This window comes from Sprattus sprattus (assembly GCF_963457725.1).
Source record: "Sprattus sprattus genome assembly, chromosome: 7".
Taxonomy (NCBI): Eukaryota; Metazoa; Chordata; class Actinopteri; order Clupeiformes; family Clupeidae; genus Sprattus; species Sprattus sprattus.
Genome location: NC_137926.1, coordinates 6,047,421 through 6,064,196, shown reverse-complemented (window position 1 = coordinate 6,064,196; position 16,776 = coordinate 6,047,421). Strand labels below are relative to the sequence as shown.

Below are 16,776 nucleotides of genomic sequence, written 5' to 3'. Positions count from 1 at the left end.
TCTCTGAAAGCCTCCCCCCCCTTCAACCTGTCTCTCACTCACTCTCTGAACCCCCCCCCCTTTCTCTACCTTGTCTCGTTCTCTCCTTCAGTTTTCAGTTCTCCCTTTTTCTCTCTCTTCCTGTTTTCCCCATCTCTCTCCCTTCTCTCTCTCTCTCTCTCAGAGTGGAATCAGGAGGCTGAGAGCAGGAGGCTGAGAGCAGGAGGAGCTCAGAGCAGGAGGAGCTCAGAGCAGGAGGCTGTGATCAGGAGGCTGTGATCAGGAGGAGCTCAGAACAGGAGGAGCTCAGAGCAGGAGGAGCTCAGAGCAGGAGGCTGAGAGCAGGAGGAGCTGAGAGCAGGAGGCTGTGATCAGGAGGCTGTGATCAGGAGGAGCTCAGAGCAGGAGGAGCTTAGAGCAGGAGGCTGTGATCAGGAGGAGCTCAGATCAGGAGGAGCTCAGATCAGGAGGAGCTCAGATCAGGAGGCTGAGAGCAGGAGGCTGAGATCAGGAGGCTGAGAGCAAGAGGAGCTCAGAGCAGGAGGCTGTGATCAGGAGGCTGAGAGCAGGAGGAGCTCAGATCAGGAGGAGCTCAGATCAGGAGGAGCTCAGATCAGGAGGCTGAGAGCAGGAGGCTGAGATCAGGAGGCTGAGAGCAAGAGGAGCTCAGAGCAGGAGGCTGTGATCAGGAGGCTGTGAGCAGGAGGCTGTGATCAGGAGGCTGTGAGCAGGAGGAGCTCAGAGCAGGAGGCTGTGAGCAGGAGGCTGTGATCAGGAGGAGGCTGTGAGCAGGAGGCTGAGAGCAGGAGGCTGTGATCAGGAGGAGGCTGTGAGCAGGAGGCTGAGAGCAGGAGGCTGTGATCAGGAGGCTGAGAGCAGGAGGAGCTCAGAGCAGGAGGCTGAGAGCAGGAGGAGCTCAGAGCAGGAGGCTGAGAGCAGGAGGCTGAGAGCAGGAGGCTGTGATCAGGAGGAGGCTGAGAGCAGGAGGCTGAGAGCAGGAGGCTGAGAGCAGGAGGAGGCTGAGAGCAGGAGGCTCAGATCAGGAGGAGCTTAGAGCAGGAGGCTCAGCATGTAAAGTGCTTAGGCTCTATGTGTTTCCACACATGCGCTTCAGCTTCCATTAGCTCCCACACAACACTGATGGCAGTCATTACTAGCAGAGCTCTGCGCTAATATCCCTTACCTGTCAGTTGTCTAAGGGGCTCACCACCGCTGGAAAACAGGCTTACACCGCCGTGAGAGCCATGACTTATTTATGCCCATGAGCATGTAAGGGGGGTGGTCTCACATATGAGGAAGGGAACATTGGCTAAGGCAATGACAAGGTTATGAAGTTGTGATTCAACAGTCTCCAACCTCGACAGCCTCTACAACCACGGTGGACTGGAAATAAAAAAGCTATGGCAACAGAAGGTAGACGTGGGGAGCGCAGCAAAAAGGAATCTTTGTTACATCACCGAAACAAGGGAATCGTTGGACATCTGTGCCCAACGATTCCCTTGTTTCGGTGATGTAAAAAAAAAAATCCTTTTTTGGGGAATGTTACAAAGATTTCTTTTTTGGGGAATATTTCAAAGATGTCAAAGATTCCTTTTTTTAGTAATGTAAAAAAGATTCATTTTTTTAGGGAATGTTACAATGATTCCTTTCTTCAGGAATGTTACAAAGATTCCTTTATTTCAGTAATGTAACAAAGATTCCCTTTTTTAGGGAATGTTACAATGATTCCTTTTTTAGGGAATGTCACAATGATTCCTTTTTTTCGGGAATGTTACAGTTATTCCTTTTTTGGGAATGTTACAATGATTCCTTTTTAGGGAAGGTGACCTCCAAAGTCTCTTGTACCCCAATCATGCTTTTTGCTATTATCGCATATGTTAAAGTATAAAGCGTGTATATCTACAACTTAAATGTAATTATTTAATAATTTATTTATATCAGCATTTAGTGTATTGCTTTACTGTTTCTACTTGGATGCTCCATCCTGTTGGTCTGCCCAAGCCTTCTGCTAAAGCCAGCAGAGAGGATCAGCTTTCAGTGGCTTTCAGTGGCTTACAGAGAGAGAGAGCGGGAGGGCCACAACGACTCTCTCCTCTGATCAATACACTGGTCAATTTCAACATGTAGATTTAAAGTGTTCCATTTTGAGCTCGTAAGGAGGCAGTAATTGAAATGGCCATGGGAAGGGGATGGGCCATCACAAGCAAGAGAAGGAGAAACAGCAGCCAGGGGAGGCCATCACAAGCAGGAGAAGGAGAAACAGCAGCCAGGGGAAGAGCAGGAGAGGACAGAGAGGGAATAGAGCAGAGGTACTAGCCTCTATCAGTTCCCAAATACTGAAAGACACTAATGCTCATATACACACAGCCCTTTACCCCCACCCAAACATATGCCTTCTGCCATTGTAGCACACACACACACACACACACACACACACACACACACACACACACACACACCACACACACACACACACACACACACACACACACACACACACACACCACACACACACACACACACACACACACACACACACACACACTCACACTCACACTCACACAAATCTATTTGCACACACTCACCCTTACACACACAGACCCGCACAAATAAATCCATTTTCTCTACGTTGTTACTGTGTGGTGGACATCTTCACTTGACACCCCCGTCCACCCCCCACTCCCCACATGGAGATGGATGGAGTGAGTGGATGGAGCACTCACACACACACACACACACACACACACACACACATACACACACACACACGGAGTGAGTGGATGGAGCTGCCACTGGTGGCGGTCAGTGGGCATCGAGGCGGGAAATGGCTGATGATAGATTTACACACGGACGCTCCCGCACACATAAACATGCACTCTTGCACAATGAGGAGCAGCCAACGTCTCAGCAATCTGCTTAATTCTTCTAAACCACAGCCAGAGAGACACACACACACACACACACACACACACACACACACACACACACACATTAGAAAACCCATCTATACTTCGCCTGGACGTGCTGGTATATATGGCTTCAGTGAGCCTGACCCACTTACTCTCTCTCTCTCTCTCTCTCTCTCTCTCCCTCCCTCTATAAAAATGCATGAGCTACACATCTGCACAGCGGCAGGGGAACTGCAGAAGACATGCATGATAGTGTGTGTGTGTGTGTGGGTATGTGTGTGTGTGTGTGTGTGTGTGTGTGTATGTGTGCCCGTGTGTTTCTGTGTGTGTGTGTGTGTGTGTGTGTGTTTCTGTGTGATGCTAACACATGCAACAATGCTGGTTTGATTCCAGGAAGACAAGGTCACTGTATATTCTCCATAATATGGATGCTCTATCCGAAAACTGAAACAAAGCTCACCAACAATGCACTGTAAAACACATCTGCTTAACTCAAACTAGTCCTGGTTAATGACTGGTTAACTCTTTGTAGGAAACCACATGAAATAAGTATTCTGCTCGAGAATATGACACTATACAGAATACGGCCTATCACGGCAGCGCACACAATCCCTACAAACCAAAGCCAGACAAAGAACTAGATCATTAACAATCGGCATTGCCAACTCAAGCGCTGGGGAACCAGACCGACTGTTAATAGCAGATAAGCAGTCACTATTATGTCAACACACGCCAGAACATACACCCACTCCAACGGAGAGAAATTACAGCGTCAGCCAGCGACTCCCTGTGGACCGGTGTGCGTTAGAAGCGGGGGGGTCAATACTTACAAGATCTTATTACCATTATGGGTCAGGAAAGACATCCATTCTTTTAATCAGATAAGGACCTTTTGGCCCGACACGCAGATGACTACACGGAGCAGATATTCATGCCACTGCTTTTTTATTTGATTGTCTGAAGTCGTCGTCAATCACGGCAGCTGGCTGCGGCCCAGGACGCGTGTTTACCGCCAGCGTAATTACTGACCGGGAATATGTTTTTTAAAAACACTTAACTTGAAATCAGATCGCCTCGATTCAGTACTGGCGGCCAAGGACACTTTTCGCTGCGTTTAAGAAAAGCAGACGTCTAGTGAAGCATCATGCACTACCTGCATCCCATCTCAAAGTGGCTTTGAAGAAGTGAATTATTTAAGGAATGGTGGATACACACAGAGAGAAGCACATGCTCACACTGCATACACACACAGACACACACACACGCACACACACACACACACACACACAGAATGATTTTGTTGCAAGCTTGCTGCCTGTCCTTTGGCTGATGATGCAGTGTCTGTGCTGGGTGATGGGTTAGTTTACTCTAACTAACTGTTCACACAGCTGAGACCTTAATCCAGCCCTGATATATCTTGAGGCCTTTTCAACAGAATGACAGAACATCTTGCTTAGGCCCTTAACAACCAAAGCAGAAGCACTAACCATCTTCCACACAGAGCCCAGACGCATCTATCGGAGAGGAGAGCAGTCCCATATTTTTTTAATGAACATAAAGCTTTGATGGGTGGATCGGTCCATCATCAGACCATGTTTGTTGAGAAACACAATCCTGGTGAAAGAGAAAAAATCTCAGAAATGTAGACGTGGTGATTTTGGACAAGAGCAGCATGCAGTTTTTGACACAGATTATAATCTCAAGGACCAGACAAATATACATGTCTGCAGATGGATCATCTAGGTCAGTGCAAATGGTTTACTTCCCAACAATGAAAAATACGAGGGGATTCACATTTTCTCCATCAAGTTATGGCAGGCACCACGGTAACACTAGATTGCTCCCCAAATCCCAAATCAGCCTGGATGTACATCACCTATGTTGTTATGGCAATAGATTTCTGTGCATATGCAAAATAATAATAACAATAATAATAAAACTGTATTTATATAGCACCTTTCATGCAAAAGAATGCAGCTTTAAAAGGCATTGTTTATGAGCATGATTGTAGCCGTGTGGATCAGCTGACTGGTTGGCTGTGTCACTGGTGCTTTGGACTGAGACGAGGTGGTGGGAGGACCACTGGGAGCAGATGGCGTGGCAGCGCAGGTCCACGAGGAACAGGAGGATCCTTCGGGGCCAAGAGACGCTTCTGCATGAGGGAACAGTGGCTAACAGATTGCCGCCGGTGGTCCACGGCACTGTGCGTTCAGATGGGATTCACCGTGTGACACAAGCGAAGGCTGGTGATTGGTCATGGGGGCTGGGAGAAGGGGGTCAGAGATGATGAGAAACTAAAAGGGCAGAGCGGAGGCACTCACGGCAACATGCTCTCCCGCCAACCGTGCGACTGAAGGGTCTTAAACCTCACGATTCTGTTTTAAGTTTATAAGCTTATCTTAATTACTGACTCTGTTAGAAGCTTATCTTATAGCCTGTTAGACTGCCCATTTCCCATATCCTCCTGCACATCACGTCTCCCAGCGTTGTGGTACACATTATTCAGGGTTCTGATTTTTTTTTTTCAATTTCAATCAGCAACACCTTGAGAATTTAGCATTAGGCAGCCAACAAACTGAGGTAGGGTAGATACTCCAGCTATGAAGAAGATGAGGAGAGAAGAAAAGAAAAAGGGCAGGCTGAATGAAGGCAAATGTCAGGAAGTACTGGAGGATGAGAACATGCAGGGCCTAACCTTAACAAACACCTCAAACCTCAAGAACACGATGACTAAGTGGTTGGTAAGGAGGGAGATTCTCATTAAATCAGAGGTGCAGACAGGGGATCTCAAATCGCCCCCCCCCCCCCCCTCTTCGCAGCATGTTTACACTCCTCGGCACCTCACCCCCCTCTGGGACACCCCCCACCTCCTCCTCCACCCACTCAGATCGTTACACAGTGAAAGAAACAAACAAACAAACAAACAAACACACAAACTCAAAGCCATGAGTCAACTCATGCTCAGAACACAGCTCTATCGATGACACACATTGTGTGCAAAAAAGCCAAAGATACACAGACTTTTCCTTTTTAGAAATATGACGTCCAGTATGACGTTGAGAGGACTAACGAGTTGCAACACACAGGAGGGAGCTGCCTGGCCGGCGGTGGGGCAACTTGCATCTCCACCTACGGGCTTGTCCCGAGAAGCATGTGAGATGACACACACACACACACACGCGCTGCCCACGGACACACACACACACACACACACACACACACACACACACACACACACAAACACACACACACAAAGGCTGCCCACACACACACACACACACACACACACACACACACACACACAGGCTGCCCACGGACACACACACACACACACACACACAAACACACACACAAAGGCTGCCCACACACACACACACACACACACACACACACACACTGCCCACGGACACACACACACACACACACACACACACACACACACACACACACACACAGGCTGTCCACAGAAACAAACCCACTCAGGACAGAAACAGACAAAAGCGGAGGCTACATGATGGCCAAGGTCACTGCCAAGAGTGATGCTGAAGGGAAACAAGAGCGAGCGCTCTGAGTAGCTCTAATGGACAGGAAACGCAGTTGTGTTTGGGTTGACAGACAGGCAGAGACTGTGATATCAAAAAAAGAAATACACCTTTTGTTACATCCACTCACTATTATTCTATGAACTTCTCCCCTTATAAGGAGAGGTGACGTCATTCCAAGCAAGCTTGAGAGTGGCTGACTACAACCTGGTGGTGTGATTATCTAACCCATTCAGGGATAACCACACACACACACACGCACACACGCACACACACGCACACACACACGCATGCACAGGTGCACACACACTGAGGTTCTAAGATGCCGGCAGCAGTTCTTGTATGTGAATTTACAGCTATTTGTCCCACAATTACAACAGCATGAATCAGAATCAGTGTATTGCTCCAGTATGTCTGGCACAGACTCCTAATGGTAGATATCTTCTCTCACAGAGATGAAAGAATAGCCTGACACTACCTAATTTCAACAGTTAGTGAATACACAATAAAATCATTTTTATATTATGATATTCACAGCAGCACAATAGCAAATCGTAGCTATTAAAACGAGGACATTTACTCTTCATTATACAATGTTCTTATCAAACATTGAAAAACAACGACTTTCGATGCAAAGACTGCCGGAAGGTCACTATTCTCCTTGACTCGGCTGAATGAACACATCGCTTATGCGTTGAAAGGCTCGTCAACCAAAAGAAGACATCTCGGTTCTGGTGGTATTTCGTGCAAAAGGGGACGTAGCCTAGTCCCGAATAACACTACAACTGCCGGGATTATTTTGGGTGGGGTACCGTGCTGCTGTCATGTTTCGATCACTGGAAAATTGTTACACATCTCATACTGATGCGTAATAGTTTTTATTCGAAACCTTACTGGGACGCACCTGTATTCAAACCCCGATCGCAACTCAATTAAACGGATACAAGATCCCAGTCATATGTCATGGCTATTGTTCAGTTATCCGGCTACCCGTTCCCAGGTTCTTGTAACCGCGGTTGTTGCATGAATTGACAAGCGAATACTACCGTAGGTATCCATAATGCTGGTTTTATAAATGAAACGTGGTGGTCAAACGCACGGTGGTTTTGACAGGGTCGATCGCCTTGTCTACACCTACATTACCGTTGCTCTTAACACGTTAATTAACCCGCTTTTTTGTTACATTACTGGTCAAAACAAACGTTGCAACGACACCCGCTGTCATGTTGCACATTAATGTGCCACCTTATATATATGACTGGATGCAAGTAATTCAAAATTACTTACCGCCTTTCAGCTGCTTGGGTCTATTTGGTCGCGTCACTTTCGGGGATGGATGCAATGATACCAGTCCAGGCTACTGACCGCTCGCTGACTTCTGCTGAAAGATAGACATTGAAGGGCTAGACTAACTACATTGATAGAAAAAAGAATACGCGTTGGGAAAAAATGAGTATGGGCATAATGCTGCGAAACTAGCAAGCTATGCACATCTTTACCGCTAGGAAAGCTAGCTAGCCATTCATGTCAAGACCGACCCTGTGCACGATTGCCTGCTACTGTCAGACCCCCACGAATGGGCAACCAATGCATGGGAACACGCACACTAACATCTATCGTTACTTCCTTCACTTAGTTTGGAGCCAGGAGTGATGATACATTTCACTATGATACGTCTATAGAAAGACGTAAGGATGATTTCTGTACAATCTGCAGTGATGCTGAGTTACGTGTAACTCATCTGCTGTTAACGTTTAAGGTACCAGACCGGTATGGTACGCTGTAAAGGAGTATTGATGGGGCTTCGGTAAAACATGAGATTTCCGTTGGCTAACAATGGTATTTTCTGAATGACAGATAAGATAACGTGAATTACCATGTATTACGCTTGTCCGACCATGTAATTAAGTATTATATATAATGCAAGTATATAAAGACATTCAGTAACGTTAATGTCCAGAAGTACAGCGAGTCAGTTTGTCAGTTCTGTCTATCACCAATATACTGTTAATGTTGGCTATCAGTACAATAAACGAGCTAATCAACAGCTAACCATCACTACTAGCTACCGTGAATTAAGATACCTGTCAAGTTATCACTACTCTGGGCGGCTAACTAGCTAGCATATACTCTGGCTAGATACCTGTGTTTTGTGTCTCACCGTAGTCCTCTGGGAGACCGTATCCAGGTGGAGCAAAACGCTAGCTATGTTAATGTGAGCCCAATTAAGTCAGAGTGTCCAATACAATGTCGCATCGTCATTTAGAACTAGCAATGTCAACCCTCCCCAGTAGTGCACAAGAACGGTCGGTGGTACATTTGAAGACTAGTGTAGTCGCGTCCAGCCAGGCTTCGTCCATTGAGTAGCTGTGTCTTGCACCCGAACTTGATGACGTTCATCCACTCCCTCTCGGAGGATGACGTGCGAATTAGCCCATTCGTTGTCTACTGTGTCAATCACATCTTGGAAATACTGCGATTGGTCGCTGCTGTAAGGGGCATGGCTAACTACTTTTCTTTTATGATTCCGCCACCTAGTGGCCAAGAACTAAATGATCCATCACTTGATACAGAAGCACCTCACTTGTCTTCAAGAATGATGAATCAATATAATTTCTCAACACAGAAGTTAAGTTAATAATAAAGGCGTTTTTATTTCAATATTTAATGGTAGGTGGGTTGCAGTCTCTACAATAATAAAATACAATAAATCTGCGAAAAAAGAAAAATCAATACAATTATTTCAATGTACAAAATAATCACTGCCTTCCTTCCCCGAGACTGTTCGCCCTCCTACCTGACAACCCTGTTCCGTTTTCAGTAAAGCAACAGGAGAGTCCACCGACACAAGAGTGTCTGTTTTTGAGAAAAATAAAATGGAGATAGTACTGCACTACCAAAAAAAAGAGAGTTTGGAATTCCTCTGTAATGGACATGTGTTAACACAACCAAACCTTTGGCCGGGGTGTTCCTAGTGCCTCTCATCATTTTGTAGTCCAGTATGGTTCTCTGGTGTACTACCTCACTCAGACATACCAATGTAGGAATACATTAAAAAAAAAGAAAGAAAGAAAGAAAGAAAGAAAAGAAAAGAAAAACAACCCACAGGCCAAATAAAGATTTGACCAGATCAATGTCCAGTTCTCCATTTACAAATCATTATTTATATCACTTAAGTCACATTACAAAATGTGGTTGGATTTAGGTATTCACCGAGGTCATGACTTCTAGAGCATTTAACCTCTCATATATGGGGGGGATGCTCTGCACCATCTTTATCTTACAGTTTAAGAGGCATTTCATATGGTATGTATATGGGCATGTAAAATGTGATTTCTACCTACAGGAAAAGTCACTATATCCATACCTTCCCCCCCACACACGTAACAGAGGTGAGGAAGATAAAGGGCGATAAAATTAAGCTCAATCAAGAGAATGATGAACACTTAAAAATATTGGATAGAAAAAAAAAAAAAAGGAGAGGAACAAAAGAAAAGCAGAAGAACTGGTGGTTGTAGGAAGGATGGAGACAGCGGGGAGGAACCATGACTCTTGTGCTCAGAGGAAGTAAGGGGTCGTTGTTCTGGGTGGTATGACCCTCTCCGAATCGGGCACAGCACGGAACAGCTTGGGCTCTCTCGTGTTGACGTCCTTGAACACCATGATGGAGGCGATGTTTCCGCAGCGGTAGCAGTAGTTGGGCGCCGACCACACGGTCACCAGCTTCTCGTCAAACATGAACTTGTAGCCCTCGTGGACCAACTGATGTGCTCGACAGATCAGCTTCAGGTTGTTGATGTGAACAAACTGGGGAGGTGGGGGGGGAGACAGAGTGAGAATTTAGAAAACTATATCTAGTTCCTGATGAAAGCGACAATGAAGCATTGTAGAGGCCAGTAAACTGGAAAAAAATGCTTCAATAAGCCTACATGCCACAATATAACCTACATGGGTAGTGTTGTATCAATAAACACCACACCAGTGCTTAACTGCATAACTTTCCATATCACTATGCTATGTACGGAGTTTTGGTCTTGATCTAGCAAACTAACAAGCACTTGTGTTTTCGCAGGGTGTTCATGTCCGGAAAACAGAACTACATTGAAGACTGGTGGGGATGACTTCATCTGTCCTTCACATAACCATCAGGGTTCCCACTCGAAGTCAAATATAAAATTCCATGATTTTCCATGACTTTCCAGACCCAAAAAACTGAATTTCCATGACCACTTCTGTAAAAAGAAATGTTAAAAAGTGTAAAAACTGAAGATTATATTCACCCCTAGAGCTGTTCTTTGTCTATACGAAGCTTTACACAACCAGATATGTAAAACTTAACTTTAAATGTCAAAAACAACCACCCTTCTTGGCTGAAATTTGAGATTTGCCAAACAAAACCAATGCCAATATTTGTGACTGACACCACCAACGTCACCACTGAAGCACTGTCGAAGCGTTCATGAACACACCAGACCGTATAGCTGGCTAAACACCAGACCGTATAGCTGGCTAAAAAAGACAACAGTCCATGATTGGTGGTTTGCTAACATCAACTTTTAAATTGATGTTCATCAGACCACTAACTTTACTGTGCATATTCCGTCAGATTTGCAAAGTGTATGAAACAAAGTTGTACACAAAACTAAAAAGTAAAGCAACAAAATGCACACGAGTTTTGCTTCTACACAACTGTTAAGAAAATTCCATGATATTCCAGGACTGTGCATGCAAAATGGTAAAATTCCATGACTTTCCAGGTCTGAAAAAACTTTTATGAAATTCCATGATATTCCAGAAATTCCATGACCCGTGGGAACCCTGAACCATACACCATCAAAATTAATTTGAGGGGATACCAAAACTGGTTACCTCATTAAAAGTATACTTTCAAATGGGGGCAAATTGTTGCTTTAAAGTGTGTTTAAACTAATTCTGATCTATTTTCTTAACAACAACAAAAAACATTATACTATAATATACATATCATTTTTATTGTTATATTATTAACTTTACTTTCATTTTCGTCGATGAATAGGTAGGCTTTGTAAACTACAAACAGCCAGTAAGCCTTACCTCATTGGTGACTTTGGCACCAAACAGCCAGCCAGCACCTCTGGGGCTGATGGCCCAGGTGTCCACATCCTCTGGGTCGGACCACACCAGGTCACAGAACGCCCCCTTGTGGGGGATCTCTTGGTTGCGCTCTATGGTGCGGATCTGGTCAAGGGTCTTGATGTCGGGGGAGAGGCCTCCATGCACGCAGAGAATCTGCTCGTCTATCAACTGCAGCGAGAAATGGGAACAGGGTCAAAGTCTGCTCAGCGACACAGTTAGCAGCTAAGATGACGCAAGCTCTGGTGTTAAAAACGAATAAATACTAACAATTTTATGTCTGGTCAGATTTCTACTTAGCCTCATTACTTAATTCAAGTTTGACCAAACATTCATGGGAACAGAATCAAAGTATGCTCAGCGCCACAGCGTCTTGAAATGATAGCAGCTAAGATGACGCACACTCTGGTGTTAAAAACGAATAAATACTAACAATTTTATGACACGTCAGATTTTCTACTAAACCTCATTCAGTTTTCAATACTTAAATTCATGTTTGACCAAACTTCAAGTGAAAATTATAAATATAAAAGTTTGGGATCATGTTAAATTAATGTTCTTTGGGACAATAATACAGGCCCTAAGGTCAATAAATCATTAGAATTAAAATGTTTAAATAAATGTATGGAGATGAAGCTGTACTTACAGCTGCCACTGTCAGCATGTCAAACACCTTTGTGCAGTATCGCCATGCATTTGCATTTCCATACTTAGTTTGGCACTCATCTGAAAGGAGGGAAGAGCCCTTAACCACCTTTAAAGTTCATACTTCAATACTTTACTTCAATAAATAGAACTTAATTACTATCACAATTACATCATGAAGCATATGGAAGTTAGATGGAAGTTGAGGGCAACCACAAGGAGACGATGCGTCTTCATCAAATATCAAGGGTCATATCATCTATGCTTACTGGCGCAGAATGTAAATGGAGAACTGTGCTGTAACATTGGGACATGCTATGCAGAACTTACCGTAGAATCCATACACCTGTGTGATCTGCCTGCTCTCGTGGTTGCCCCGCAGCAGTGTGATGCGGTCTGGCCACTTAGCTTTTAATGCTAGCAGATATGTGAAGGTCTCCAAACTGTAGTAACCCCTGTCCACAAAATCTCCCTGCATAAACAAAAGTAGTACAGTCTCAGGCCTTGGAAAATGGGTAGTGAGGTGAACTCTAGCATTTACAGGTGGTAGTCTGTTATTTTATTTCTGTCAGAACTGGAATAAATGAACAGGAACAGATGCAGTTTGATTATGTTAAGACATACTTCATAGTAAACTTAGAGAAAACACTGTAACTCTAGACAGTACAGTAATAATTACTGTGTTAGTGCAGCTCTGTCTTCCTTTGACCCCATGTTTTGTAGTGTTTTCAATGGTCAAAATGAGTAAAATGTCAGCAACTGAGGCCAAACAATCACATTTAAGGTTGCTTGAGCCTTAATACAGAGTCACAAGAACATAGACTAGGCCTAAGTAATCAAAAGAGGAGGACTAGTTTGCTTTTGGTTCCACAATTGAGTGGCATCCTCTTCTACCAAGGTCACAGCCAAAACAGCCCAATGTTTGTGGTGTGAAGTTAAATTCATGTTGGTGGTTGGACGATTATCGTTCTACTAAACTTTACAAAATTTCACTTCACATTTACCCTTACTCATAAAGTCAATTTTGTTGCGATTGGTAATTATAGAGCCACATTAATCATTTCCAAACGCAGCATCACATCAAGGCCTAAAATCCCCAACCATACGATGACGGAAATGCAAGGAAAATGGTCACCTTCATATCAATCATTTACATTTCTTACCATAAATATATAGTTTGTGTCTGGAACCTGCCCTCCAGTTCTGAAGAGTTCACATAGGTCATAAAACTGATGGGGTTGGGGGGGAAACACAAAACAGTAGGTTACAATCAACATACAGTACTGACAGGATTTCCTGTAGTTGATCAAATTCATTAGGTTTCAGGACTCACCTGTCCATGGATGTCTCCACATACAGTTACCGGAGTGGAGACAGGCTGTACATTTGACTCCTCTAGTAAAAGGTCACACACATAATCACACAATCTCTGTAAAAAAAAAATATATGCAGAATTGTTATCACTTTCAACATTGTGATTCAATGTTTATGCAATGTTTACATCATCAACATTATGATTACATAGTGTGTGCACAACTGAAGCATCACATTTGGTATTTATTTGGTGCATTGGTGGTCATTCACTACTTCTATCACCCATTACCAAAACTAAAAGAAGAACTGAGATTAATGTTCAGGAATCAGGGGGTTTTACCCTATGCAGAGCAAGTGATAGGGCACTGTCTGGTTTTCAAATACAGTAGTGTGCTTAGCAATCTGACATTTAAGTTTGTGAACTAAAGTAAGATTAACGTTAATTTGCCAATGACTTCTCTTTCTCTCAGTTCGTTAAGTCATTTAAAAGGAAGGTGTTTGAGCTCAAAAAGATCAGGAATTACCTACGACAACTTTCAGATTACTAAGGCCTAAAGCCCAAACTATAAAGCTAGGTGACGTTAGCAGACTACTGTGTACAAGATTAGGCATTCATTCAGGTTGTCAAGCAAGACTGTTTGCGTAGTGATTCAAAGGCCTAACTTAAGCAATAAGGATAAGCCACATAACGTTGGATAGTTTAGGCGTTGGTTACCTATCTAGAAAGAGAAGTTAACTAGCTAACGTTAAAAATAACGTCTCCATTTGAATATCGTTAGCTAAGGTAGCACTGCTGTCATGATCTTTGATGGCCGGCAGGTAATATAAGATACTAATCAAACTTCCACATGTATCTTGAATACGCTAGAAATAACGATACGTTCGCTCTCGGTGATGAAGGGCAACCCACAAGCCATGCCTCACCGGCCCGGCTTACCCAGGTGTATCGCTGTGAATTGCTGATCAGTTATCGCTAGTTACACTCGCAGTTCATCGTTTTAAACAACCTGATTCAAAAGTTGTCTTTCTCTTAATTACGTTAGCTATATACGTCATCTGACTTAAATTACACCAAGATCAATGGACACCTATAACGGTTCCACGCGTAAAGTGTTTTTTGCAAGCCGCCTAGAAAGCTACGTTTACCGAAAAGCTAAAATAGCTAACATATCTTAGCTAGTTAACGGCAGCTAAAGCTAACATTTGCTTGGCAGGAAACAGTACAGCCAGTCGGGCAGACATATTCTGATTTTTGACCACAATGTACTGATCTCAAGATGTACAGAACATATCGTACAAGTTTACCGTTTACATTCGTGCTTACCTTTAAATCGTTCTCTGGAAGATATTTGCATTGCCGAGCAATCTCGACATATTTATCCAAGTCTAACGGCGCCATTTTAAGAACAACAACTTCTGCTGAAGCAAAAAGGAAGTGCTGTTACGTCATTGCCTCTTGAAAGATTCGGCGAAGCCATTGAAATTTCACTTCAATCCGGAAGAAAAAGTATTGTCATTAGTCATATTCAGTGGCGGCAGTGTTGCCAGATTGTAAATATCATATCAAAGGCTCAAAATGATCGTATTTAGATACAGTTTCCAAAACGTGTAAAGACGTAATAACTAATTTGTGAAAGACCCAGAGAAACACTAATATCCGACGAGGCAAAATCCCGGACAATTTCGGAATCCCTGCTGGACGCATTTTAGTGTGTGACCGTAATGTAAGCATATAAAACGTTAAAACATGTGTTCGGTAACTTAACGAGATGATTCATTTCAAGGGTTAAAACCTTCAGATACATTTGTATAAAAACGTTAGCAAGCATATGATGTGATTTGCTGGTTACGAGACAGCTACGGTGTGAATAACTGATGGAGTAAGCTCATTTAGCTACATTAACTCAAACGCCACGGAGTCTCCCTGTTCTAACTTTGAATCGCTCTGTTGGTGCAAAGTGACCATTGCAAAGGTGTTTGACTACAGGCTGTTAACGTAGCAAATAATTCCTACTATTGCAGCCAGTCAACCTACAAGCCTTGCAGGTATAAAACAAATCAGGACGTCAGATGACGATTTTCAGTCTCGTTACCATAAACAAGACCCAATACAGAGCAACCCTGAGCACTGACATGATAAGCACTTTGGTGACAAGAAAGGTGATCTCTGCTCAAAAAGGCCAAGTCGCCAAGCTATGAGGCAAAGCAGTCAAGAGCAAGTGCCACTGGAAGTAGATAGACGGATGATTTAATAGGAGCTTAACATATATTTAAATATATATTGATATCCAGTTATTCAACATAATAAATCAGCGGCAAAAAAAACAATATAATCATATTTTCTTGACAAGAATTCCATAAATGAAAAGAGATTTTGCATCATTTAGTACTTCTAAAGAATATATGATTGTATTGTTTTTTTCGCCGCTGATTTATTATGTTGAATAACTGGATGATACAAGTGCATGGAAATATTAACGCGAAGGGCCTTGCCAATAAAATGTATTGAAATCTGAATTACATAACATTGTATTGGCTGTCAATCATGGATGGAAGAGTAGACAAGTTACGGCATCTCTCATGGGCGCTATGCATTAAGCCATTTGTGGTGCCCTTACCACATTGTGCCTCATACACTGTAAATGATAGACCCAGTGACAGGCTGGCATGAAATGGCTTGCATAATACTAAGTAAGGAGGCCAAAATCATTTGTGACTCAGGGCTGAAGCTAAGTTTCTCCAGCTCTACCCAGGTTGGAAAAAAAGCATCTCAAACTGCATCAGATTGACGCTTTAAAATATGCCATGTTGTCATGTGATGCCCTGCTGACATGCGTTATGTGATGCCCTGTCGCCATGTGATGCCCTGTTATCATGTAAAATGTATCTAGTTTACATTTATGGAACGTTTACTTATTTATCTATCTATGTCTCTTTACAAGTATTTGTAACCCCCCCCCCCCCTTTTTTTTCCCTTTCTTTCCTACTGTGAGGCGCATTGTGTTACAATTGTGTATGAAATGCCCCCAGACCCCCCTAGAGGGGTAATATCCTCCTCACCTTTTTCACCCCTGACCCGTTTTCATGCCTGGAGTATACACAGCATGGTGTATTTGAACTCTAGTGCTTTGCTAAGAATTACAGTTAAAGCTTGTGTTGTTTGAAACTGGGATGGTTTTTAAATCAGTAGATACTGAATGCCAGCTACAAAGCAGACTAGAATTAGTTAGTGTTTTTGAATTTGAGGTTTTTCAGCTGATGTTAACTACTATGTG

General features: G+C 43.4%; 2 protein-coding genes across 2 annotated transcripts in view; both read right to left on the bottom strand.

Annotated features, from left to right (window-relative positions):
- scai (suppressor of cancer cell invasion) overlaps positions 1–8,749 on the bottom strand; it is a gene marked incomplete at its 3' end in the record, with an annotated part of 40,737 nt that extends 31,988 nt beyond the window's left edge. Inside the window, exons 1-2 of the mRNA XM_080842168.1 lie at positions 8,592–8,749; positions 7,718–7,811 (exon numbers count right to left, since the gene is read on the bottom strand). The remainder of the gene's footprint in view (positions 1–7,717; positions 7,812–8,591) is intronic.
- Positions 8,750–9,082: 333 nt separating this feature from the next.
- Positions 9,083–14,914, bottom strand: ppp6c (protein phosphatase 6, catalytic subunit). The gene is made up of 7 exons (XM_080841839.1): positions 14,826–14,914; positions 13,521–13,616; positions 13,351–13,416; positions 12,518–12,659; positions 12,189–12,268; positions 11,504–11,713; positions 9,083–10,237 (listed from the first exon to the last, which is right to left on the bottom strand). The coding sequence occupies exons 1-7, from the start codon at positions 14,898–14,900 to the stop codon at positions 9,989–9,991; spliced, it is 918 nt and encodes a 305-aa protein (XP_080697965.1). The 5' UTR covers positions 14,901–14,914; the 3' UTR covers positions 9,083–9,988.
- Positions 14,915–16,776: the final 1,862 nt, after the last annotated feature.